Source organism: Tachyglossus aculeatus, chromosome 12, assembly GCF_015852505.1.
Source record: "Tachyglossus aculeatus isolate mTacAcu1 chromosome 12, mTacAcu1.pri, whole genome shotgun sequence".
Classification (NCBI taxonomy): Eukaryota; Metazoa; Chordata; class Mammalia; order Monotremata; family Tachyglossidae; genus Tachyglossus; species Tachyglossus aculeatus.
Window position 1 is genome coordinate 8613357 of NC_052077.1, and position 24779 is coordinate 8638135.

At 41.3% G+C, this 24779-nt stretch overlaps 1 protein-coding gene across 2 annotated transcripts in view; it reads left to right on the forward strand.

Moving 5' to 3' along the window:
* Positions 1 to 24779, forward strand: part of ANK2 (ankyrin 2) — a 593212-nt gene that overhangs the window by 132206 nt on the left and 436227 nt on the right. The window contains exon 2 of one of the 2 annotated variants that reach the window (XM_038755380.1): positions 1536 to 1596. The exons of the other annotated variant lie outside the window; for it this stretch is intronic. Within the exon in view, the coding sequence (XP_038611308.1) occupies positions 1576 to 1596 (21 nt within the window). The 5' untranslated portion in view covers positions 1536 to 1575. The remainder of the gene's footprint in view (positions 1 to 1535; positions 1597 to 24779) is intronic. 2 annotated transcript variants of the gene reach the window in all.

Below are 24779 nucleotides of genomic sequence, written 5' to 3' on the forward strand. Positions count from 1 at the left end.
ATAATTTAAAACTGTAGGGTTGGGGGTGGGTGAATATCAAGTGTTTAAAGTGTCCATTGATGATTATTATGGTATTTAAGTGCTTGCTATATTCTGATCACTAGGGCTATGAAATTGAGCACGGTTGCTGACCCACATGAGGCTCATTATCTGTCTTACCTCTGTTTTGCAGTGAAAGAAACTGAGCCCCCAGAGAAGTTAAATGACACACCCATGGTCATAGAGTAGGTCAGGGATGGAACTGGGATTTGAACCTGTCTCATCTGATTCCCAGTCCTGTGCTCTTGCTGGCTCCACTACTAGAGTGTAAACTCCTTGTGGTCAAGGAATGCATCTTGTGCTTCTACTGTAACTTTCCGAATGCTTAATACACTGCATTGGTCAGGGATTTTAGGGGGTGATGATGGGGAGGGGATGGATTTCAAAAACCTAGCATATTTATACAGTGCATTTCCACTCAGTTGTCTCAAATACCATTAATACTACACTGAGAAATCAGAGGCACCTTTTCAAATTTGCTTTGTTAGATCAGCTTGCCATTAGAGGAGCAGCATGGTATAGTGGATAGAGCATGGGCCTGGGAGTTGAGGTCAAGGGTTCAAATCCCTGCTTTGCCACTTGTCTGCTGTGTGACCTTGGCAAGTCACTTCACTTCTCTGGGCCTCAGTTTCCTCATCTGTGAAATGGGGATTGAGACTGTGAGCCCCATGTGTGGGACAGAGAATGTGTCCAACCCAATTTACTTGTGGCCACCCCAGTGCTTAGAACAGTGCCTGGCACATAGTAAGCACATAAATACCACAATTATTATATTATTATTATTTTCTACCTCCATCAATTCCAGATTAATCCGTATTAGTTCATATATTGGACTCTGTTTCAATCCACATATGAATTTTCTCCCAAACACTTTGTGCAGTGACTGCACCCCAGTAAGCATTCAATAAATAGCATTTATTTGCTTTGAGAGTGGCACTTTTATTGGCAACATAATTCCTTTCTTTTAAAATAAATTATTTACGTGATTAAGAGTTAAAAGAGTGCATAACAGTTTGGAATAAAGCATTCAAGTTTGGCCAAAGAAATGCTTGGCATAAGTAACTTGGAACAATCAGAAACATTTGGTAAGAAGTTGGTTCATAGATGCTGTGTTGTCGGTCTTTTAAATTTCAAATGTACTTTGCCCCTTTCTAATATTAATATTTATTGAATTGATTATTTCATAGCTTGTAATGCATTTGTCAATTACTTATTTGTTCTCACATCCTGTTCTGTCCAGTTGCCTAAATCCTTTGACACAACATAAAAGCTTTGTTCTTTCTCCCTCCCTCCTCCTCCCTCCTGCCTCATTAGTTCTCTTCAGACTCTATTCAATGATCAATTAGTTCTATGAATAACTTATGTTGGATTGCAAAGTTAATAATATTTAGATTAGAAAAGTCATAGCCTGCATTCATATTAAATGTACTGCTGATGAGATGATTGCTAGAGGTAATCGCATTCTGATTTTTTTTTTTTTCCTCCCCTCTTTCTAGGTAAGTAACTGAACAGGGACATGAAGAACTGATATTTCCAATGACCAGCATGTTGCAAAAGGTATTTTTGGTATTTTATTATCAGTCAGTCAGTGGTCCTTAAAGAAATCCTGTGAACTAGTCCATTGGCTAAAATGTTACAAATAATTCTTTATTTGATTTTTTTCTGGTTAAATCTTGTAAATAGATTAAAAATCATGATTAGCTTCATTTTCATTCAATCTGAGTATCAAGACTTCTGAGTCAATGTATTGATATCAATAAGCACTAGATGACATTGGAGTGGTGAATAGATACTTTATGGGTGGAGGGGCGTTGTAGGGTGGGAGGGTGCGAAATATTTGGGTTAAGGTGAATTGAAAGACTCCCCTGAAAACACTGGCAGTTTACAAAGCAGTGACCTGATTGCTTCTTCCTCATATTGACCAGGGTCCCATGATTTGGTCTGTTCTATTATTTTACAAAATTGACTTGGAGCACAATCATAAAGTGGCTTGATCCTGGGCAATTTTACTGGTCTGCATCACTGTGTAACACTAACTGGAGCAATGGAATTTTTTGTGTTTAGTATAGATAGAGGTGGGCCTTCCAGGTGATTTTCCATATGTAGGAGCCAATCCTGTGACTCAAGGAGGTATTTACAGAAGTGGGAGAGTATCGATGTTCTGGACATGGCATGTACTACCTACATGAAGTTGGATGGCATTTATAGCTACTTTTCTTTCTGTTTGCGCTTGTCACAGTGTATATGTCACATGAATTAGAACAAGAAGCACTTTTTTTTAGAAGAGACTTCAAAAAGTGAGGAGTGGAATGTGGAGAATGTGCATGCAATAATAGCATTAAGTACATGAGTGCAAAGCGCTGTACTAAACACTGAGGAAAATTACACAGTTGAGAATTAGATGAGGCGACAAATCCATCTCCCCTCTCAGGATCGCACCTGGAGAGTTTCCAGTACTCTACCAGTCTCGACTTAGGCGGGGAGTGTCAAGCAGAGACATACCCAATCCTTTCCTCGCTTACGCAGTGGCTAGTAAGTGGAAGGCAGTTTGATATGTCAAAACTCACCTGTGCTGGGCAGCAGCGGCACAGGAGAAAATCGAGGGTGGAGACGCAAGTTTACTGCTTGGAAGGAGACAATGGTAAACCACTTCTAGATTTTTACCAATAAAACTCTATGGATTCACTACCACAACGATTGCAGGTGGAGAGTGGGGCGTTACGGGAGAGATGTGTCCTTGGTGTCGCTATGGGTCAGAAACAACTCGATGGCATAAGACAAGACAAATCCATCATCGTTAATAGAAGTATTTAAAATATATCGAATACTATAAACCCTGTTGAGGCCTTAATACTGTATTAGGTCTGATCCTTCCCAATAAACTGACCTTTTAAATTTGCCAAATTAGAGAGAGTCAGACTAACTCAGCAGAAAAAGGGCAGTGTCATGACACAGAATATTGTACTAGGCACTTGAGAGAGTACAAAGCAAAGGAATGGTAAGGCCCAATCCCTTCCCTCAAGGAATTTACAAAGGGGGAAATAGATATTAAAATAAAGTATGGATAAGGGATGTGGCACAGTATAAGGATATATATTTAGGGGCTGTGGGGGTGGGATGAGTATCAAAGAGCTTCTTTCAGAGAGTTCTACTGTTGGAGAAGTTTTTTTCCCCTAAAACTAATAATAGTAAATAATAATGATGGTATTTGTTAAGCGTTTACTACATGCCAAGCACTGTTGTAGATAGAAGGTTTTCGGGTCATTCCATGTGGGGCTCCCAGTCTTAATCCCCATTTTACAGATGAGGTAACTGAGGCACAGAGAAGATAAATGACTTGCCCAAAGTCACACCGCTGTGAAGTGGCGGAGCCGAGGTCAGAACCCATGACCTCTGACTCCCAAGCCCAAGCGCTTAGTACAGTGCTCTGCATACAGTAAGCACTCAATAAATACGATTGATGATGATGATGCTCTTTCCAATAGTGATGCCTAAACTAAGAAGGGGAGTGGTGGGAAGTTTCCTTTCATGAACACCTAAAGAACTGATTGATTATTAGGATATAAGTCACTAAGGTGTTAAATGAACACAGGTAAGGTGTGACTCAATCTTGAAATTAATGGGGCATTTTAGGAAAGAAAAGAGGAGGGACTTTCCGGGGGAGAGAATCAAGTCATTGGCGTTTTCTCCAAATTTTTTCTCCCTATCATCTTTAGGGCCACACTTGGCACAAAACGTACCACCAGTGACGCAATGTGACCAAGAAAAAGTACCCCGGGCCTGGGACTCAGAGGTCATGGGTTCTAATCCTGACTCTACCACTTACCTGCTGTGTGACCTTGGGCAAGTCACTTAACTTTGTGCCTCAGTTCCCTCACCTGCAAAATGAAGATTCAGTTCCTGTTCTCCCTCCTACTTAAGAGTATGAGCCCCATATGGGAGTTGTTCATCTTGTGTCTACCTCAGGGCTTAGTACAGTGCTTAGCATAAAATAAACCCTTAAAAAATACCTCCATTATTAATATCAGTGAATTGTTTCACCTATTGAAAGGTACTAGTCCACAGCAGTCATGAAAATAACCCCGACCCACGTTCCAAGAGCTCCAAAGAAACGAGATGGTGGATTTAAAAAAAATATACACGTGTGTGTGTGTGTGTGTGTGTGTGTATACATATATATATATATATATATATATACATGTAGTATATATGTATGTTTTTACGGGCTTTTTTGTGCAAGAAATCTTGAGTCATTTTGCTGGGCATATTCTCCTATCCTTGGACTACGAAGGAGTAGGAGGAGAACAGATTGGGGTGGCGGTTAATGAGGGTGAAACTGACATAGCTAGAATGGCTGTTTGGGGTCCTAAAGACTCTGGGAAGATTTTTAGAAGAGTTATGAAGAAATTTAGAAATATAACAAAATTCAGATGCAAAAGGATCAAAGCGAATATGATAACTGCTCTTATTACCTGGGACTAAAAGGGTTTCTCAGTGATGCTATTTTTTTTTTAATATCCATTCAGTGGGGTCACAGGGCCATTTCTGACAATGATTCAATTCTAGTCTTTTCTAACAACCAATAACCACACAATTTAATGAGGTTGAACTTGGATCTGCTAAAAGTTCATACCTTTTAAATTATTATGATGAGTTCCCAAATATTTAACATAACCTTGGAAGATGTTGAAGTTACATTTATGAGTTATGCTAAATACATTTATTTGTCAAGAAATGCAATCTAATAAGATTGTGTTGGACAATTCCATGTTTTCACACTGATTTTCTGCTTTGTAATCTTCCTGGCTCCCACAACTGTGCACATTCCTCTGCGAAGAGTCTATCGAGAGAGAATAACAAAGCCCTTTGATTTCGGGGGTAGAGTGCTTTTGGCAAGTATGTCCTTCAAACAAATGCCCAGCATCACCAATAGGCATGGAAAAAGTGGTTTAATTGAAAATCCAGTTTAATGATCTATCTTTTAAAGAACGCTGTTTCCAGCTGAACTTTTGCATGTTTTAACAACTGAATAATGACCCTGGTGCAAGTAAATTTAGAGAACGGATAAAATCTAAGAGTGGTACTGTCTGTTCTGGCGAATGCTTTCAGCTATTCATTTCCCCTCAACTTAAAACTAGATCACTGGCTTGGATTTGGCTAGTATCATCTTTCATTCTGTTTTCACTTTTCTCTTGTCAGAAATACAGAGTTCAATGCAAATTGGACTAAGCCGTTTGTTGCTATCACACAAAGATTGCAAAGAGGTGTGGTAACTTGCTAAACAAGTCACAGCCTCAACACCAATAAATTAAGAGCAGTGGTGCTGTGTAAGGGCCATAGCCATTATACTGATTCAATCGTATTTACTGAGCACTTACTGTGTGCAAAGCACTTTATTAAGCACTTCATATTGTTGTACCATCCAAATGAGCTGGCTAGAATGAATGTGTCTGAGCAGACCCTAATCAGAAGGATCAAACTGTACTTTGTATTTAAAGGAGAAAAGTGTGTTCTAAATCTTTTCTATTAGAGAAGCAGTGTGGTCTAGTGGAAGAGTGCAGGCCTTATAAAGGAGCTAGGGTGTAATTTTGACTCTGCCACTTGTTTGCTGTGTGACCTTGGGCAAGTCACTTTGTGCTTCAATTACCTCCTCTGCAAAATGGAGACTGACTGACTGTGAGCCCTATGTGGGCCAGGGACTGTCTAACCTGATTAACCTGTGTCTTCACCAGTGCTTAGAAATGTGCCTGGCACATAGTAAGTTTGTTCATTCATTCAGTTGTATTTATTGAACACTTACTGTGTGCAAAGCACTGCACTAAGTGCTTGGAAAGTACAATTCAGCAATAGAGAGAGACAATCCCTGCCCACACCGGGCTTACAGTCTAAAAGTGGTGAGACAGACATTGAAACAAGTGAACAGGCATCAATATAGAAGAGAATTATAGATATGTACATATATACACAAGTGTTGGGCAGGGAGACGGGGGTAGAGCAAATGGAGCAAGTTGTGGTGACATGGAGGGGAGGGTCAGCTGAGGAAAAGGGGAGCTTACTTTGGGAAGGCCTCTTGAGAAGCAGCGTGGCTCAGTAGAAAGAGCACAGGCTTTAGAGTCAGAGGTCATGGGTTCAAATCCCGGCTCTGCCAACTGTCAGCTGTGTGAGTTTGGGCAAGTCACTTCACTTCTCTGGGCCTCAGTTCCCTCATCTGTAAAATGGGGATGAAAACCGTGAGCCCCCCAAGGGACAACCTGATCACCTTGTAACCTCCCCAGCGCTTAGAACAGTGCTTTGCACATAGCAAGTGCTTAACAAATACCATCAAAAAAACAAAAAGGAGTGAGCCTTCAGTAGGGCTCTGAAGTGGGGAGGCATGCTAGTTTAGCAGATGTGAGGAGGGAGATCATTCCAGGCAGAGGTAGGATGTGGGGCCAGGGTTGATGGCGGGACAGGTGTGACTGAGGCACAGTGAGAAGGTTAGCACCAGGGGAGCGGAGTGTGTGGGCTGGGATGTGGAAGGAGAGAAGGGAGTTGAGGTAAGAAGGGGCACTATTGAAGCCAATAGTGAGGAGTTTTTGTTTGATAGGGATGTGACAAATACCTTTTTTTTTTTTAAAAAAAGACAGTTAACAAGTACCATTAAAAAATGCATTTTACATTTGGTGTCTCTGCACCAGTCAAACTTTTAGCAGGAAGAGGGGAGAAAAGGGGAGGGGAAAAAAAGGAACCTAATAGTAGCCTATTAGTTCTTAACTGCTTTAAGGTAATCAGCTTGTTTCAGCCAAACAGAGGCATCTGGGCATTTTGTTGCCTTTGAGCACAGCAGAGAACACCAGTTCGGTTTAGCGGAAACAAGGCGGCCAGTCTGTTGTGATCGCTTCTTCCTGGGTGACTTCCTGCTTGGCTGGCGAGTTGGCAGATTCGACCGCTCATTCTGAAGTGAACCAGGGGTGGCTTGGAACTCTCTCCTTTCCTGATTGAGGACCAGTACAGAACCACCCTTCACATATCCCCCCTCCCAGCCCCACAGCCCTTATGTACGGATCTGTCGTTTATATTAATCTTGGTCTCCCCCTCTAGGCTGTATGCTCAATGTGGGTAGAGAATACGTCTGTTGATTTGGTATATCGTACTCTCCCAAGTGCTTAGTACAGTGCTCAATAAATATGATGGACTGACTGACCACTCAGGTCAGTAGCAGGGCTTCACAGCCAGTAGGGGCTGGGGTGGAAAAATCAGAGGTGCTCACTCTCAATCAGGCCGACGGAGAGATGTCTGAGGTACTGAGGCCTTGGCTGTTGGATGTTCCTCTTGTCTCCATGGTTTAGGAACCACTAATGTTAGATGCTAAATATTTAGACTTTGATCATGAGGATACTCAGGTCAGAAACAATCTTTGCCTGAAAATATTTTCTAAAAAATGTGCTCACCTCATATGTTCATGACCATGAATATTGAGCACAATGGCCAGACTTTAAAAAGATACTTTAAGTTGGACTATATGGATTCTTGGTACCTTTAGGCTGGATTGATCAATGGTATTTATTGAGCACTTATTGGGTGCAGAGCACTGTACTAAGCACTTGTAGAAAGTACAATACAATGGAGTTGATAGATTTGGGCCCTGGCCACAAGAACTTACAGTCTATATGGCATCAGTGAAGGTGGGAGGGGGAGACAAGCGTTAAATTACAGAAAGAGGAAATGGCAGAGTTTGACTAGGTATATACATGCTTTGAGGCCAGGGTGAGTATTAATGTGCTTAAAGGGTACACTGCCAAGTGCATAGTCGACATAGGGGGACGGCAGGGAGGGGAAATGGAAGTTTAGGGAAGGTCTCTGATTTTACTAACTCTGTCCCATGCATTCCTCAGATCTTATTTTACACACCCTCCCAAATGTAGGCATGTTAAACTTACTGTATACAGTGTGCCATTTTATCCTCTAGGGATGTTATTGATTATTAAGTACCTATAATGTGCTAAGCTTTCATTTTAGGGGTGATAAATTGCCATGGCTCAGGGGTAATTATGTGCTATTCCATTCATTCAGTCGTATTTATTGAGCACTTACTGTGTGCAGAGCACTGTACTAAGTCCTTGGGAAGTACAAATCGGCAACATATAGAGATGGTCCCTACCCAACAACGGGCTCATAGTCTAGAAGGGGGAGACAGACAACAAAACATGTACACAGGTGTCAAAGTCGCCAGAACAAATAGAGTTAAAGCTAAATGCACATCATTAATAAAATAGAATAGTAAATATGTGCAAGTAAAATAGAGTAATAAATCTGTACGAATATATATACAAGTGCAGTGGGGAGGGGAAGGAGGTAGGGTAGGAGGGATGGGGAGGAGGAGAGGAAAAAGGGGGCTCAGTCTGGGAAGACCTCTTGGAGGAGGTGAGCTCATTTTGGCAACCAAATGACATCCGGGCCCTAAAACTGAACACAGCTATGATAGGGTAGCATATTTCTCTGTCACCTGAAACCTATGAATCTTGAACCTGAGGTTTATATCCGTGTGAAAAATATTTGGAGAAAACGATGTGTCTGATAAAATGCACTTACCACAAGACATTCTACTTTGGAAAAGCTCATGGGTCTCTTCTACAGGCATCTGCCTTCATAGTTTCGCTTTCATCAGCTAATGCTGTTCACTGATGTGAAGGAAACATTCTTAAATGCTGACAGCTTTTAAGCGTGCTTTTGGTGTTCACAAATAATGGAAAGAGTTGCAAATTTTATTGAAGGAGTCTGTCAAAGAAACTTTACTTGGTTTGATGTGAAATTCAGAGTTCCAGCTAGCTGAGACAACTTTAGGGTAAAATACTTTTAAGCAACGTTGTTTTAGGACTTATTTTGAAATTTAAAGGGAAGAAAAACTCTCAATTTCACAGGTTAACCGAAAATCTGTGAAGTAGGTTTTTGAACGAAGGAAAGTCAGAAGGGAAATACTGCAGAAGGAAAATGCATCCTTTGAACATCCAGATTTGCTTGTTTACAGAAATCATTCTCCAGGAACATTTTGGTTAGGCCAGACCCATCCAACTCTGTTATATTGTACTCTACCAAGTGCTTAGTACAGTGCTCTGCACTCTGCAGGTGGACTCCACAGACAAGGGTGCTTCTTGAAAGAAGATGTAAATACAGCCTGGGATTCATTTTTTGTGGTATTTATAAGCATCTTCGATGTGCCAGGCACTGTATTAAGTGCTGGGGTAGATTCAAGTTACTCAGGTTGAACATAGTCCGTGTCCCACATGGGGCTCACAGTCTTATTCCCCATTTTGCGGATGAGACCGAGAGAAAATGAAGTGACTTGCCCAAGGTCCCACAGCAAACAAGTGGTGGAGCAGAGATTAGAACCCAGGCCCTTCTGACTTTTAGGCCTGTGCTCTAACCATTAGGCAATGCTGCTTATTGGAGGGATTGGAGGTTGGTAGTCTGGGGATTGGCATCCAGTCTAATTTGACCCACTGCTATATCCAGCAAAAACAAAAATTCACAATACCACTGCCTGAAGAATGCATGAATGAAGTGTATTAGTATAGTAATAATGTGTGGCATTAAGCACTAACTATGTTCCAAGTACTGGATTAAGCACTGGGGTGACACAGAACAATCAGATCTGACAGTCTTTGTTCCATATGGGACATACAGGTTCTCCGTCCTCTTTAGACTGTATTTAATCCCTATTTTAAACATGAGGAAACTGAGACACCGTTGCTAATGCTCACACAGCAGGTAAATGGTCAAGCTGGGATAAGAACCAAGTCTCATGTACCAGACATGTAAATTGGTGCAAAAACAGCATTTCTTATGCAATTCAAGCCAGAGCAGTTTGATAGGTATTGCAAACATCTAATATTTTGTATGAGTGGCCCTCAACAGCTTAATAAATCTTTAGTGGCCCTCCAGATGAAATAATTACACAATACTGCCAAGATCAGCAAATCATTATCTTCTTTCTCCCCACCTTAGGGGGTACAAAGCAATATTTTAGACATTTTTTTTCCATCATTGAAAAGTTTGAAGTGGGACATTAAAATGTTCACAATAAAAACTCCTTTGAAATTTTAAGATCACAAGTCCATCTCTGTAGCCAAAATGGATGGTAATAGGTGTTCACCAAAGTAGACTATATTATTCTGCAAGTCAAAAATTTGGTCTGCCATTGTTGGGTTTTAATTGGTGACTTGGCACAAAACCATTTGGCTCTAAATGGGGAAAAAACTTATTTTTAAAAAGGATGCCATATATCAGTGTCCACTTTGTTTACTTTCTATTCTGAAGGCATCAGAGCAGTAGAATACTGAGAAGCAGTGTGGTCTAGTGGATAGAGCATAGGCCGGGAATCAGAATGACCTGGCTTCTAATCCCAGCTGTGCCACTTGCTGCTGTGTGACCTTGAGCAAGACCCTTCACTTCTCTGGGCCTCAGTTCCCTCATCTCTAAAATGTGGATTAAACTGTGAGTCCCATGTGGGACATAGACTGTGACCAACCTGATTAGCTTGTATCTGCCTCAGTGCTTAGTACAATGCCTGGCACATAGTAAACACTTAACAAATACCATTAAAAATTCATATGCATTTCCATCAGTTGGTTGAGTCTGGGTGTGCATGGGAGAAGTGATATTTGCTCAGAATGATCAGACTTGAAGAAAAAGAGGAAGTTATCTTTCTTGCTTATCTAGAATGGTTTCTTTTTGGGAAATAATATTTTGGTAAGATATTTATATTTAATATATAGCTTAATGGAAAGGGTAATTAAAGATGCTACAGAGGGATTTAGGATCAATGTGCTTGGGATACAAATCATTTTGTAAGTTAAATTACTTCGTTGAGATCCAAAAAGCTGTATTTAACCAGTTTAGGGCAGTAACAGAAAGGAGGCCAAAGTGTTAAGGGTCCAGTTTATGGAAACAGTTCTGAGGGCACCAAAAATAAAAAACAGAGCCCATTATTGCAAAAGAGTTCAAATGATATCGACTATATCAGCCAAAAGATATAACGTTCAAGAGGCTAGGAGGATTATGGAAACCTCTCATGATTTACACTGGGCAAAAAAGGAGAACAATTCTATTAGGGAATGAGAAGCTAATGCCTTTCTATTCTTTTTTTTTAAAAACAAACACTAAAGAAGTAGGAGTATTTCATTCTTTAAAGTATCTCAATATGTCTAAAAGAGTGGACCATAACAGGCATAACAGGAAACCAGGGTGTACTGGCGATGAGAGGGTCAAAAGCCTAACTAGGAGAGGGGAAGATGTAGTTATGATGGCAAAAAAAAAAAGTTGGATGTGTTTAAATCTCAAGACTAAATGGAACTGGCTGGTGTTATTTTAGAGCTATTACTATTGCCTCTGAGAACTTCCCAAAGACTGGAAAAAGTCCAGCAAGAGTCCATTTTACAAAAAGGAAAACCTTATGTCCATCTGCTTAATTCTAATACCTAGGAAGATTCTGGGAGAAATGATCCAAATATCAATTGGACTGACTGCACCGAGCAGCTGGTCTTTAGATGAAATTGTATCTAAAAAATATCTTATGACAGAATGAGAGTTTTATCATGAATGAATTAGCAATACCCAATGTCTATCTGGACTTCAGCCTGAACATTATGTCCTATAGCATTTTCATGGAACAAGTGAATGTGACTTACTATTTTGATATAGTGTTAGTTGGAAAATCCTATAGTTGTGAGAAAAGTGATGAATGGCTCTTAAATATGAGAAGCAGTGAGGCCTATTGGGTAGAACAAGGACCTGGGACCTAATCTTGGCTCCACCACTTGTCTGCTGTGAGACCTTGGACAAGTCCCTTAATTTATCTGTGTCTGTTACCTCATTTGAAAAATGGGGATTAAGACTGTAAGCCCCATGTGGAATATAGACTGTGTCCAACCTGATTAGCTTGTATCCACTTCAGAGTTGAGTAAAGTGCCTGGTACATAGTAGGCACTTAATGAATACCATTAAAAGGGGAAAAAAAATAACCTGAAGGAGTTAGATTTGGAACCTGGTATAACTGGATAGTTTTATAAGTCCTTGAGTAATGGGATGGATTGTATGCTACTTCTCCTAGGGTAGGAAAATCCTTCAAAGTGACTTAAATGATTAATTGAAATTCATTTATTCAGTTGTATTTGAGTGCTTACTGTGTGCAAAACACTGTACTAAGCACTTGGGAGAATATAATATAACAAACACATTCCCTGCCCACAATGAGCTCATAGTCTAGAGGGGGAGGTAATGAAATGGTAAAATTCATTAAGAACAAGTGTAAGGTAGTGTACTTGTGAAGAAAAATAAACCTACAAAATACATACTTCAGGTTGGACACAAGCTTAGGAGAACAGAACTTCAGTCAGTGGTGTCTATTGAGTACTTCCTGTGTGCAGACCACTGTATTGAGCACAATATGATAGAGCAGGTATTTATGATCCCTGTCTGCAAGGAACATACAGACTAGAGGGGCAGACAGATGTTAAAATAAATAACATCTTGCTGCGTGAGAAGTGCTTTTGGGCCAGGAGTGGGGTGACTATCAAAGTGCCTAAGGAGAACAGACCAAAGTGTATAAGTAACTCAGACTGGAGGGATAATCTAGGGAGGAGGGGGCTTAGTTGGGGAATAATAATAATAATTGTGGTATTTATTAAGCATGTACTATGTGTCAAACACTGTACTAAACTCTGGGGTAGATACAAGGTAATAAGATTCCCACATTGGGCTCACAGTCTAAGCAGGAGGGAGGACAGGTATTGAATCCCCATTTTGCAGATGAGGGAACTGAGACAGACGCCGTGATTTGTCCAAGATCACACAGCAGGAATGTGGGGGAGCCAGGATTAGAACCCAGGTTGTTTGACTCCTAAGTTAGTGCTATACTGCTTCTTGGGGGGGATGCTTCTTGGAAGGCATCTGGGAGGAGCAGTGTGGCTCAGTGGAAAGAGCCCAGGCTTTGGAGTCAGAGGTCATGGGTTTGAATCCTGGCTCCGCCACTCGTCAGCTGTGTGACTTTGGGCAAGTCACTTAACTTCTCTGGGCCTCAGTTACCTCATCTGTAAAATGGGGATTAAGACTGTGAGCCCCACGTGGGGCAACCTGATCACCTTGTATCCCCCCAGCGCTTAGAACAGTGCTTTGCACATAGTGCTTAACAAATGCCATCACTATTATTATTATTATTTTAGTAGGGCTATAATGGTGGTGAGAGAGGTAGTCTTTTAGATATTGAGAGGGAAGGAGTTCCAGCCAGAGGATAGATATGGGAGAGCAGTCAGAGTTGAGATAGCCAAGATCAAGTTACGGAGATTAGATATTAGAGGAGCAGAGAGTGTAGGCTGGAAATCAGTGTATAAGGTAGGAGGAGGGGAAAACTGATAGATACTTTAAAGCCAATCATGGTATAGTGGATAGAGCACGGGCCTGGAAGTTAGAAGTTCATGGATTCTAATCCGGTTCCACCACTTGTCTGTTATGTGACCTTGGGCAAATCACTTCATTTCTCTGTGCCTCAGTTACCTCATCTGTAAAATAGGGATTGAGACTGTGAGCCCCACATGGGACAGGGACTGTGTCCAACCCAATTTGCTTGTACCTACTCCAGCACTTAGTACAGTGCCTGGCACATAGTAAGTGCTTAACAAATACCATCATTGTTGTTGTTATTATTTCTGTTGGATGTGGGGATGGATGCACAACCTTTGGAGGTTTTTTTAGGACAGGCGATGAGGACTGAGCAGTTTTTGTAGAAAAATGACCTGAGTAGAAAAATGGAGGATAGGCCAGTGAGGAGAGAGACGGGAGACAGGGAGGTCAGTGAGAAGGCTGATACAGTAGCTAAGGCTGGTTAGGATAAGTGCGTGGATCAGCATGGTAATACTTTGGATGGAGATGAGGGGCTTGGTAGTCAGTCTGGATGCAGTGCTATTATTAAAAAAAAAAAAAAAGAGAGAACACACACCCTAAATTGGAGCATGGGGAATTTATTCAGTCATATTTTAGTGCTTACTGTTTGCAAAGCACTGTAAAGCACTTGAGAGAATGCAATATAGCAATAGACAGATTCCCTTTCCATAATAAGCTTATGTCTAAAGAGAAATAGGGCAAACTTACTGCTATATGTGGCAACAGATCAGTTCACCCGGTTCTACCATAACCTGGAATTATGTTTTTGCCAAACCCTGTGTCAAGTAATACCTACATCATGTGCGGCATTGGACACGGTGAATACACAGAGGCACATATGCCAGGGAGGGTCAAGCTTTATGAACTGAAAATCCACAAACAAAATCATAATACCATCAAGAGCTGCAGATTAAAAAAAAATTGAAGCAGATTGGCAAGCTGATGTTGGAGAATAGGGAGACTGGGGAGTAGCAGTAAATGGAGAAGAGATGCTCCCCTGTGGGAGGGGGGATCGGTAAGTGGAGGTGGGAGCAAGAAACTGCCAGGACTGGGGGGAGGGGGAGGGTGCCCAAATGGGCATGATCGCCACTGCTGACAGGGCTGGTACAGTGGTACAGCTGCCTGGAGGACAAATAACAAATAAGCACAAGTGCCTGAGCTGGACGGCATGGGAAGGCGAGAGACATGTGAGCTACAGCGTGGGCTCCCCCAACTCTGACCCGCACAGAAACATGACCATCTTTTCTGTCCCCAAGTAATGCTCACCCTAGACGGACTCCAAGAAAAATGTTTCCTCAGTTTACAGTGGCATAGTAGCCAAAACACACATTTCTGCGCAACTGAGTGTATGTTAGGCACCCAGTTTTTAAAAAAATTTTTTAAAAAGCCAAAAAGCTAGAGGACATAAAGGACAATGATAGAAATATTAAAGGATTGGGAAATGGGTCAAACAATGTTGAGGGCTTAATCTCGGGGATGAGGAATTTAAGGGACAATTTAATAATTATCTTCCAGTTCACAAAAATGTATATTATGAAGCATATCCTCAACAACTCTTTTCCATCTGAATGGAGAAAGAACAAAAGGAAATTAGCTTATATTTTAGTAAGATATTTTTGAGAGAATCAGAAGAGCTTTTTGACATTAAAATTGGTAAAATCCTGAATCTGCCTTCGGAGACAGACCATCACTAGAGTTATTCATGATTCAGTCACCCATTTCGGGAGTTTTTAGTTGCATGCCTGCTTTGACATCTGGACAGAGCTCCAAGTTCCATTCTGCTCTGATTCCTTACTGGGTCTTCCTATTAAAAAAAAGCATTAAAGTTAGGGAAGAAACAGTATTAGTAATGTACATGAGTTTAGAAGATGGGTTCACAGTCTGTCTTGTCTTTGACACAGTTGTTTCCTGGAAATTTCATTTTTAACCAAAACATAAATCGGAAACAGTTTTCTCAGAGGAACAATTTTAGAGGTGGGGGGATTAACTCCTGAATCAAGATTGGAGACACAATTTTTGTCGTCAATATCCAGAATTGTGTACTCACTAAACTACAGATATGTAATATCATTACATTAGTCAGAGAGGTTCCATGATCGAGCAGTTGGCTTCATCTGAAGTAAAATGGATATGTCTCCCCCACCCAGGTGATTTTTGCCTGGCAATCAGATAACATACCCCTGGCTTTTCTTGCTCCACCTCCTCCTCTGTCTTTAAATTCCCCCTGCCCCGACCTCTCCACCCCACATTGTGTGCCTTAAAGTTATTTTCCTCTGCATTCCCCCCATCCATCCCCTCCCATCTCTGCTTTGCCTCCTCCCCAACTCTACTGAAGTATTGTAGAAGTGGTAATTGAAGCTGCTGCCATTCAGGAGGCTAATGTCATGGAGTCAACACCGATACGTTGAAACCGAGGGAAGGTGGTAAATTTAGAAACATCGCAAGTACTGTTCAAACTTTACACTGTCTCACTTGGGGATAGGAAGATGAACAGAACAGAAACAGTCCCAGGTGGCCCTGGGAAAGCAGCAGCAAACACGAGAAGGTAGGGTGAGAAATTGAAGTTTCAAGCTTGATGACGCTCCAGGATGGTTTAAGATATACTCATTGGGATTGTTATCATTGGCACACAAGCTGTAAGCATTGGAAGAAGGTATAGGATCGCCAGAAGATGAGTAGAAATTGTCAAGGAAGCTTCCTGGATTTTGGAACGTCTCCTAAGGCTAAATATGAATCTTTTAAAACTTATAGGGTGCTCTTTCAGTCAACAAGGGATTCTGGACTGAAAGAACAGAAGATTACATTGTTCTTGAGCAAACTGTAGAGTGGGGAAGGGTCTGAGATATGGGTAGTAACTTTGTTTACTAGTTTAGCTGTTAAGCTTTATGACTGGGAGGACTCAAGGTGGTGCCATATTTCTCTGAGAAAACCTGGAACTTTCTCTACTTATGACCATCTTGTTGGCCGGTAGTACTTTGTTAGTGAGACAAGAACATCCAAATGATAAAATAAGGGAAGATAGATGTAGCCCATTCAGCAATTATCCTTATTGAGTTATCCAGCTTGCTGTACAGGATCCTTTAATTAGATTTTCCATTTTCTCATAATGTGTGTGGAGTCCTTCTGGTTTTTGTTTGTCATTTTAATTTTTCCATAAATCTATATTAAATTTCAATATATTCTGCACCCTGAACTCACATGGTTTATGTTCATTTTATGGCATTTTGTAGCCATTGGAAAGAGCATGAGATTGTGAGTGAGGTGACCTGGATTTTAATCCTAGCTTTGCCATTGGACTCCTCTATGGCCTTGGGCGTGTTGCTTAATCTTTCTTTGGCTCAGATTCGTCATTTGTGAAATGGGGATAAAATATCTACATTTTTAGTCTCTTCTTAGGTTGGGAGCCCCATGAGGGATTGGGAGTATATTTAATTTGACTGGTATCTACCCTAGCTCAGTATTTGGCACGGGGTAAGTACTTAACAAATGCCATAGTTATTATTCATGAATGCACAATTATTGACTCTTCATTTTGTTTAAATAGATTCAACCCTATTGAAAGAAAAGCTTTTATTTTTCTTATAAACCAGGGGAATGGTCCAAACTAACATAGCATATGCAAGCCGTAGGGGGGGAAAGCAAACATATAAACAGTTCTCATACACAGTGAAAATAATCATGTATCAACCACGTTGGCTTTCTGAAGAACATGTCCTGTCAAATTAGTGTGGCGGCTTTACTGAATAATTGGCCTAGAAGATTGAGGGAATCAATCGGTAAATATGGGGGAATGTAATCTTTCTTGACTTTAGCAAGATTAATTTAATTTTTCCAAGTTGGCATACTCAACAGGAAACTGGGGAAATATTGGTTAGACCACAAATCTACTGCAGGGCTAGTTTATAGTAGACTGGAGAATCCATTACAGAGCACATTTTCAATGGATTAGTGTCTTCCTGGGAGAACATAAGAGGAGAGGTTCTTTATGGGTTGATCCCAGGTCATTAGTTTTTCTCTCCCATCAGTGTCATTAATTTGCTTCAAAATTTACAGGATGACATTGTGTTAGGACAGGCCGGGGAAATCTCTTGGCAAGAAGTTAGATGAATACAAAATGCGGTATGTTTTATGTAAGTTCTGCAGCAGAGATCTTGAGACCCTAGTGGATAAACAGTTTGACCATAAAACTTCAAATAAGCACTGTGATTTTTTTAAGAGGGGAGCACAGTGTGGGTTATTAAAAATGGTAATATGACCTAGAGGAACCATGAGTTTTAGTTCTATTTAACCACCAACTATAATAATAATAATAATAGTGCTTTTTAAGTGCTTACTATGTGCCAATTACTGTTCTAAGCACTGGGGTAGATGCAAGTTAACCAGGTTGGACACAGTCCCTGTCCCACATTGGGCTCACAGTCTTAATCCCCATTTTTTACAAATGAGGTAACTGAGGCACAGAGAAGGAAGTGACTTGCCCAAGGTCCTACAGCAGACAGGTGGTGGAGCCAGGATTAGGACCTGTGACCTTCTGACTCCCAAGACCGTACTCTATCCACTTCCCCATACTGCTTCTCTATGTGCCATGCTCTGTGCTAAGCAGTGGGATAGGTGCATGCAGTTTTCCTTTCATGTGGGATCGTACTCTGGTAAGATCCTCTCCTCTTAAGGAGAACTCATGTATCCATGCTCACAAACGGTTTTGTTCAACACTGTGGGATCCTGTATTCAAATGGAGAACGTCTGCCAACGTGTGCCCAATTCCTTAGCAGCATTTGACACAAAACATGATGGGAAACGTGTGTTCTTGCAGAACTGAGGGCTCAAGATAATTGATTATATCCTTCACATCCAAGGGTCCCAATCTGAAATTCTCAGAGAAATTGTTCACTCATCCTCAGCCCTGATCAGACACTGATTAGGTAGCCAGACTTAATGGAAACTAGGTCTTTGAGAGTAGGGAGGCTGGGGTTTTAGTTTCAGCTCAGCCACTTGCTTCCTGTGAGACTTTGGAGAAGTCTTTAACCTTGCTGTGACTCATCTTTCTTATCTGTTTAAATTTAAAAAAATGCAATCTGTTTCCAGTCCCTTTATATTCGACTGAGAGCTTTGGGTGGTAAAGGAATTGTGTCCAATCTGATTATTTTCTATCTCTACCCAGTTTTAGCACAATTCTTGGCATGAAGGAAGAGTGAAGTAAATGCCATTATCATTATTGTTTTTATTGTAATTGCTGAGTCCAGGTTTGGCCTCCAACTAAGGAAGGGTGATAGAGAATGTTCACTGAAAGCCACAAAGATGATTAAAGGTTTGGGAAATAAAACTGTGAGGCAAGATTAAAGAAAGCTAATCTGTCGCTTTCCTGATCACCTAATCTGTTTTATAAGATTGTCCTATCACCTTTCCCACTGGCACAGCATAGTGAGGAGGAAAAAAAAAAGGAAAACTGGTTTGAACTAATGCAGAAAAGATTTCTTTGTGAGGAATGATTACCAATTATTGGGTGAGAGTGTGGCATACTCTTCTCTTTGGCATAGTTTCTTATCCATTAATTTTCCCAAATCCATCTTGACCTGTAAATGTTTTTGATCTCCACGACTCTGTGGTGATACATTCCATTTGGTGTTTCCTTCTGTTTTTTAAACTAACTGCCTGTAAGCTTCATGAGGTCTACCCTATTCGTAGCGTTATGAGGTTTGGTCAACAATAATTCTGAGTTCACATTGTCCACATCTTCCACACAGTTGTAAACCTCACAACATTCCTCTTTCCAGACTGGAGAGCTCCAGTATCTTTAATTTAGCCTCATAAGGGTGTGGCTTCACCCCCTTATTAGGCTCTGAATGTTTTGTCCTAGGAGATTGAAGTTGGGGTTGTATATCACTAAACCTGGACAAAAAATTTAGAAATTAGCAAGAATAGGGATTGTCCTGTATTCAGAGTAATCAGTGGGAAACTTGGGGTGTATAAATGTTGGCCATTATCCATCGGCTAACTCTGCTAAGGCCCCAGTGATCATAACTAAACCAGATTCCCAACCAAAATAATAGCCAAAGGAAAGATTTCATCAGTATTACAAAATGGAAAACATACAAATGTTTGTAGAATACTTAAAGCCACTGATGTTTAAAGTGGGAAATACAAATCTCAACTGCCCGATTACACGATCACTTACCATATGCTTGGTCACATGGTCTTCCCTCTAAGACTTGGGGTAAGAGAGCAGAACAAACCCAAATGTGATCATCCAGCACATTTTAGGTTAGGTGAACAACCTCTTCAGACAGCAAGTCTCATGGGACAGCTATTGTGTCCGACCTGATTAGTAATTATCTATCCTAGTACAAAGACCCTCACCCATGGGGGCTCTCAATCTGTCATGGCCACCAAACCTCCCTGCAGTAGTCCATTGTAGAAGTATCACGATGTATTTTCACTATTTATCATCCCTGCTTTTACTCTTTCCATCATGAGCCAAGAGTGAGGGAGGAGTTGACCGATTCCAAAATTTCTACCGAATGATGACTGCTGTTGTAGTTTGAATTATTTTTCCCCCGATAATTTATTTTCCACTCACTCATGCCGAAACCCATGTAGCACTTTCTCCCCCCACACTCAGCTGCCTGAAATCTTTATCCCCACCAGCAGTGTGTGCAGACTTGGAGATTCCATTGTGCACTTCCAGATCATGTTGGAAGGTGTTCAATAAAGGCAATGGTAATATTGCTCTACTTTATACACCTCTGAGAAAGCCGACCATGTTTTCCCTCAGTTGTTTTTTTTAATGGTATTTAAACGCTTACTATGAGTCAAGTACTGCTGTAAGCATAGGGGTAGATATAAGGTAATTGGGCCAGACATGATCCCTGTCCCACATGTGGCTCACAGTTTAAGTAGGAGGAAGAACAGATATTGAATCCCCATTTAGAGTTGAGGAAACTGAGGCAAAGAGAAATTAAATGACTTGGCCAAGGTCACATTGCAGGCAAGTGGCAGAGCTGGGATTAGAAACCAGGTCCACTGACACCACAGGCTTGTGCTCTTTTCACTAAGCCACACTGCTCCTCTGTCCTTTATTTTTCTGTCCTTTATTGAGTTTTCTATCCAAGATAGAACATTTCCTCCAAAACCATGATGACACAGTACCTTGTCAAAGCTATAGTTGTGTATTGTAGTCTCCCAAGCACTTACTACAGTGCTCTGCACAAAGTGTTCAGTAAATACGATCGAATGAATGAATACCTGACTCTCCTTTGTCCCCTTTAGAGAACTCCAACAGCTTGAGGCATGGATTTCTCCTCTCAGAACCATGTTATCTTTTACCCAACAGGTTGTTTGTGCTCTCTTTGATCCTGAACTTGAATGAATGTATTACTGCCTGATTCTTTTTGAATAGTTGGATCTTAACCATCATTCTTCAGTTCCGGTATTTTGGATTGGCTTTAGCTTCTCCAGAAATGTACCTACTTTGGATTTCCTAAATCTGTTTTCATCTTCAGTTCCTTGCACTAGGTAGAGGCAATTGATCATTTCTTCCTATTGTCTCTCTCACCACTGACCCCTTTCCCATGTTTTTCCCCAAGTCTGGAACTCCCTCCCCCTCCATATACTTGAGACTACCACTCTCCACCTTCAAAGCATCATCTACTAAGCACTTAGTACAGTGCTTTGTGTGCAGTAAGTGCTCAGTAAATGCGATTGAATGAATCATTTAGGTCACATCTCCTCCAAGCCCTTCTCTGATTAAACCCGCTTATCGCCCCTGCTTTCCTCACCTATGTGCTTGGATCTATGCCCTTTGGTCATTTGATATTTGCCCTACTTTCAACCCCATAGCACTTAATACACACACACACACACACACACACACACACACACACACAATTATAGATTATTTTTTTATATTATTACCTCTCTTCCCCTCTAGACTTGTAAGCTCCTTTTGGGCTGGGAATGTGTCTGCCAACTCTGATGTAGTCTCCCAAGTGCTTAGTTCAATGTTCTGTATTGATGATGATGATCCTCTTGGTGTTGCTTACCAATTTAGTTTTATTTGAAAGTTTGATGACAGCATGTGAGTTTTGGGAAGTCTATATCAAGAAACCTGGGGTTCAAATATTGAGAGAAGGCATGTTCCTTCGAAGAAGAGAAGACATGGTTGAAAAGTAAGAGCTAACCAGCTGAGGGATATGGGTGGTCTTCATTATTATCAATGATATTAATTTGGCATCTGCTGAATATTTCCTGAGTGATTAATAATAATAATGGCATTTGTTAAGTGTTTACTATGTGCAAAGCACTGTTCTAAGCACTGGAGAGGATACAAGGTGATCTAATTGTCCCAAGTGGGGCTCACAGTCTTCATCCCCACTTTACAGATGAGGTAACTGAGGCTCAGAGAAGTGAAGTGACTTGCCCAAAGCCACACAGCTGACAATTGGCAGAGGCAGGATTTGAACCCATGACCTCTGATGCCCAAGCCCGGGCTCTTTCCATTGAGCCACGCTTCTTCTCTGATTAGGCACTTGGGAGAGTTCAACAGAAGCAAGATACACAATTTCTGCCCTCTAGGAGTTCTTGCAACTTGATAGGATGATTTGCAGTTGGTGGGAGGAGGAGGAAAAACAAGGTCGTACAGTTTCTTGGCCATTTTCAGAATTGGTTCCTGAAAATCCGTGGGAAAAGATTAACCCAATTCCATATGTAAGCATCTGTCCTCAGTCCCCAGTGCTGACTTCTACACCTTCAGCCTGTTAGGCATCTTTGGGACTGGGCGGAGGGGGGGTGTTCAGCAAAGCCCACAATCAAGTATTTTAGAAGTATTTAATGTGTGTTTACTTTGTGCAGAGCACTGTACTAAGTGCTTGGGAGAGTGCAATCATCATCATCAATCGTATTTATTGAGCGCTTACTATGTGCAGAGCACTTTACTAAGCGCTTGGGAATTACAAATTGGCAACATATAGAGGCAGTCCCTACCCAACATTGGGCTCACAGTCTAAAAGGGGAGAGTGCAATACAACAGAGTTGGTAGCTTGTTGTGAGCAGGAAATGTGCCTGTGGGTTGTGCTCTCCCAAGTGCTTAGTACAGTGCTCTGCACTCAGTAAGTTATCAATAAATATGATTGACATGTTCGCTGCCCACAAGGGGCCCGCAGTGTAGAAGGGGAGACAGACATTAATATGAATAAATTACGGATACGTAAGTTCTGTGGGTCTGAGAGAGGGGTGAATATTGAATTTCTTGAAGGGTACAGATAATAATAACAATTGTGGTATTTGTTAATCACTTTGTGGCAGGCACTGTACTAAATGCTGGGGCAGATACAAGCAAATCAGGTTGGACACAGTCCCTTTCCCCCATGGGGCTCATAATCTTAACCCTATTTTACATGATGAGGTAACTGAGGCCCAGAGAAGTGAAGTGACTTCCTCAAGATCACACAGCAGACAAGTAGCGGAGCCAGGATTAGAACCCAGGTCCTTCTGACTCACTGGCCCTACTCTGTCTACTAGGCCAAAGTGCATAGGCAACACAGAAAGGTGTGGGAGTTGGGGAAAAGAGGACTTAATCAGGAGGGTGTTTGGGCCAGAGGGAGGACATGGGAAATAATAATAATAATGATAATAATAATGGCATTTATTAAGCGCTTACTATGTGCAAAGCACTGTTCTAAGCGCTGGAGAGGTTACAAGGCGATCAGGTTGTCCCACGTGGGGCTCACAGTCTTCATCCCCATTTTACAGATGAGGTAACTGAGGCCCGGAGAAGTTGAGTGACTTGCCCAAAGTCACACAGCTGATAAGTGGCGGAGCCAGGATTTGAACCCAGGACCTCTGACTCCAAAGCCCAGGCTCTTTCCACTGAGCCGGGTTGGCAGTGAGATGGATGACATTGGAGTGCAGTGAACAAGGTGGAGCTAGGAGAATGAAGTGTGTGGGCTGGGCTGTAATAGATCAGTGAGGTAAGGTAGGAATGGGCAAGCTGATTGATAGTTTGAGCTGATGGTAAGGAAATTCTTTTTAAGAGGGAGGAAAGACTCAGGCTGGAAAGAGAGCAAGAAATCTGTACTTGGTAAGGGATCAGAAGTGGGAATGGGAACAGAAAAGGAGGAAATCTCTTTAAGGAGAGGTACCAAGGAAGCCTTCTTCCCTTCACTCCCTCTGGAATTTTATCCAATTTTGCAAGTTTTAAAGGTGTCACACATAAGATGGATATACTTTCAAAAATCTCAATTTTTATCAATACCTTGCTTACATGATTTGGGGTGATTAAAACCTACAAATATCCAGAATAAACGTCTTTGAAAGCAGCAGTCATTATCTGGACTATTAGTTGCGTGAACCTTAAATATAAAGTGCGGTCATTGATCTGGGCCAACTTGTACTCCCCAACCAACTTGTACTTCCCAAGCGCTTAGTACAGTGCTCTGCACACAGTAAATGCTCAATAAATGCGATTGAATGATTGAATGACTGGGAAACCCAGTTAAGAACTTAAAATCTTAGCACATTTTTCTCCTTTAATTGTGTGTGTGTGTGTGTGTGTGTGTGTGTGTGTGTGTGTGAGAGAGAGAGAGAGAGAGAGAGAGAGAAGAAAAAGGGGAGGGAGGGCAATATTTCTGGGTTTGAATCCTCTCTATGCCATTTGCTCTGATAAATATTATCTGCCAACATTCAGTTGGTGTACTGTTAATTCCTTTTAATGCTTCTCCAAAGCACTTTTGTTTTCATATTTAAAGATGTTATGGCCTGTCTTTCTTCTATGTATTCAGCATGTAGAATCAATTTGAAAAGGATGGATGTTCAGCCGCCCAAGAAAGTGAATTCCATTAGGGATTGGTAGGTTCAGTATGGCCCAAAGGTAAGGTGACCTAAGCCTAGTATAGCTCTGTTGGTCCCATGGTTGCCTGGTGAGTCTTTACGAGGACTCAATCAGTCAATGGTATTTATTGAGCGCTCACTGTGTGGAGCACTGTACTAAGAGCTAGGCTCCTCAGGCCTTTGCTCCACTTGGGTATTGGCAATGTGATTCTCGTAGTCATTAGGCTAAACTAGGTCTATTCACCACTGAAAAAAGCCCAAGGCCTTGGCTTCTCAAAGCATTTGGCTTGCATAAACAGCAGCTATGAAAGAATCGATGCATTTTAAGTATTTCCCCTAAAGGGTCTAATTGACTTATCCCCCCAATCACCATCATCTCACCCATTTGGTGGGTGGGAAAACCAAAGTATTAGCATTATTTTAATTATTTTAAACACTTTGTGTCAAGCACTGTTATAAGGGATGGGGTAGATACAAGTTTAGCAGGTCAATATTGTCCC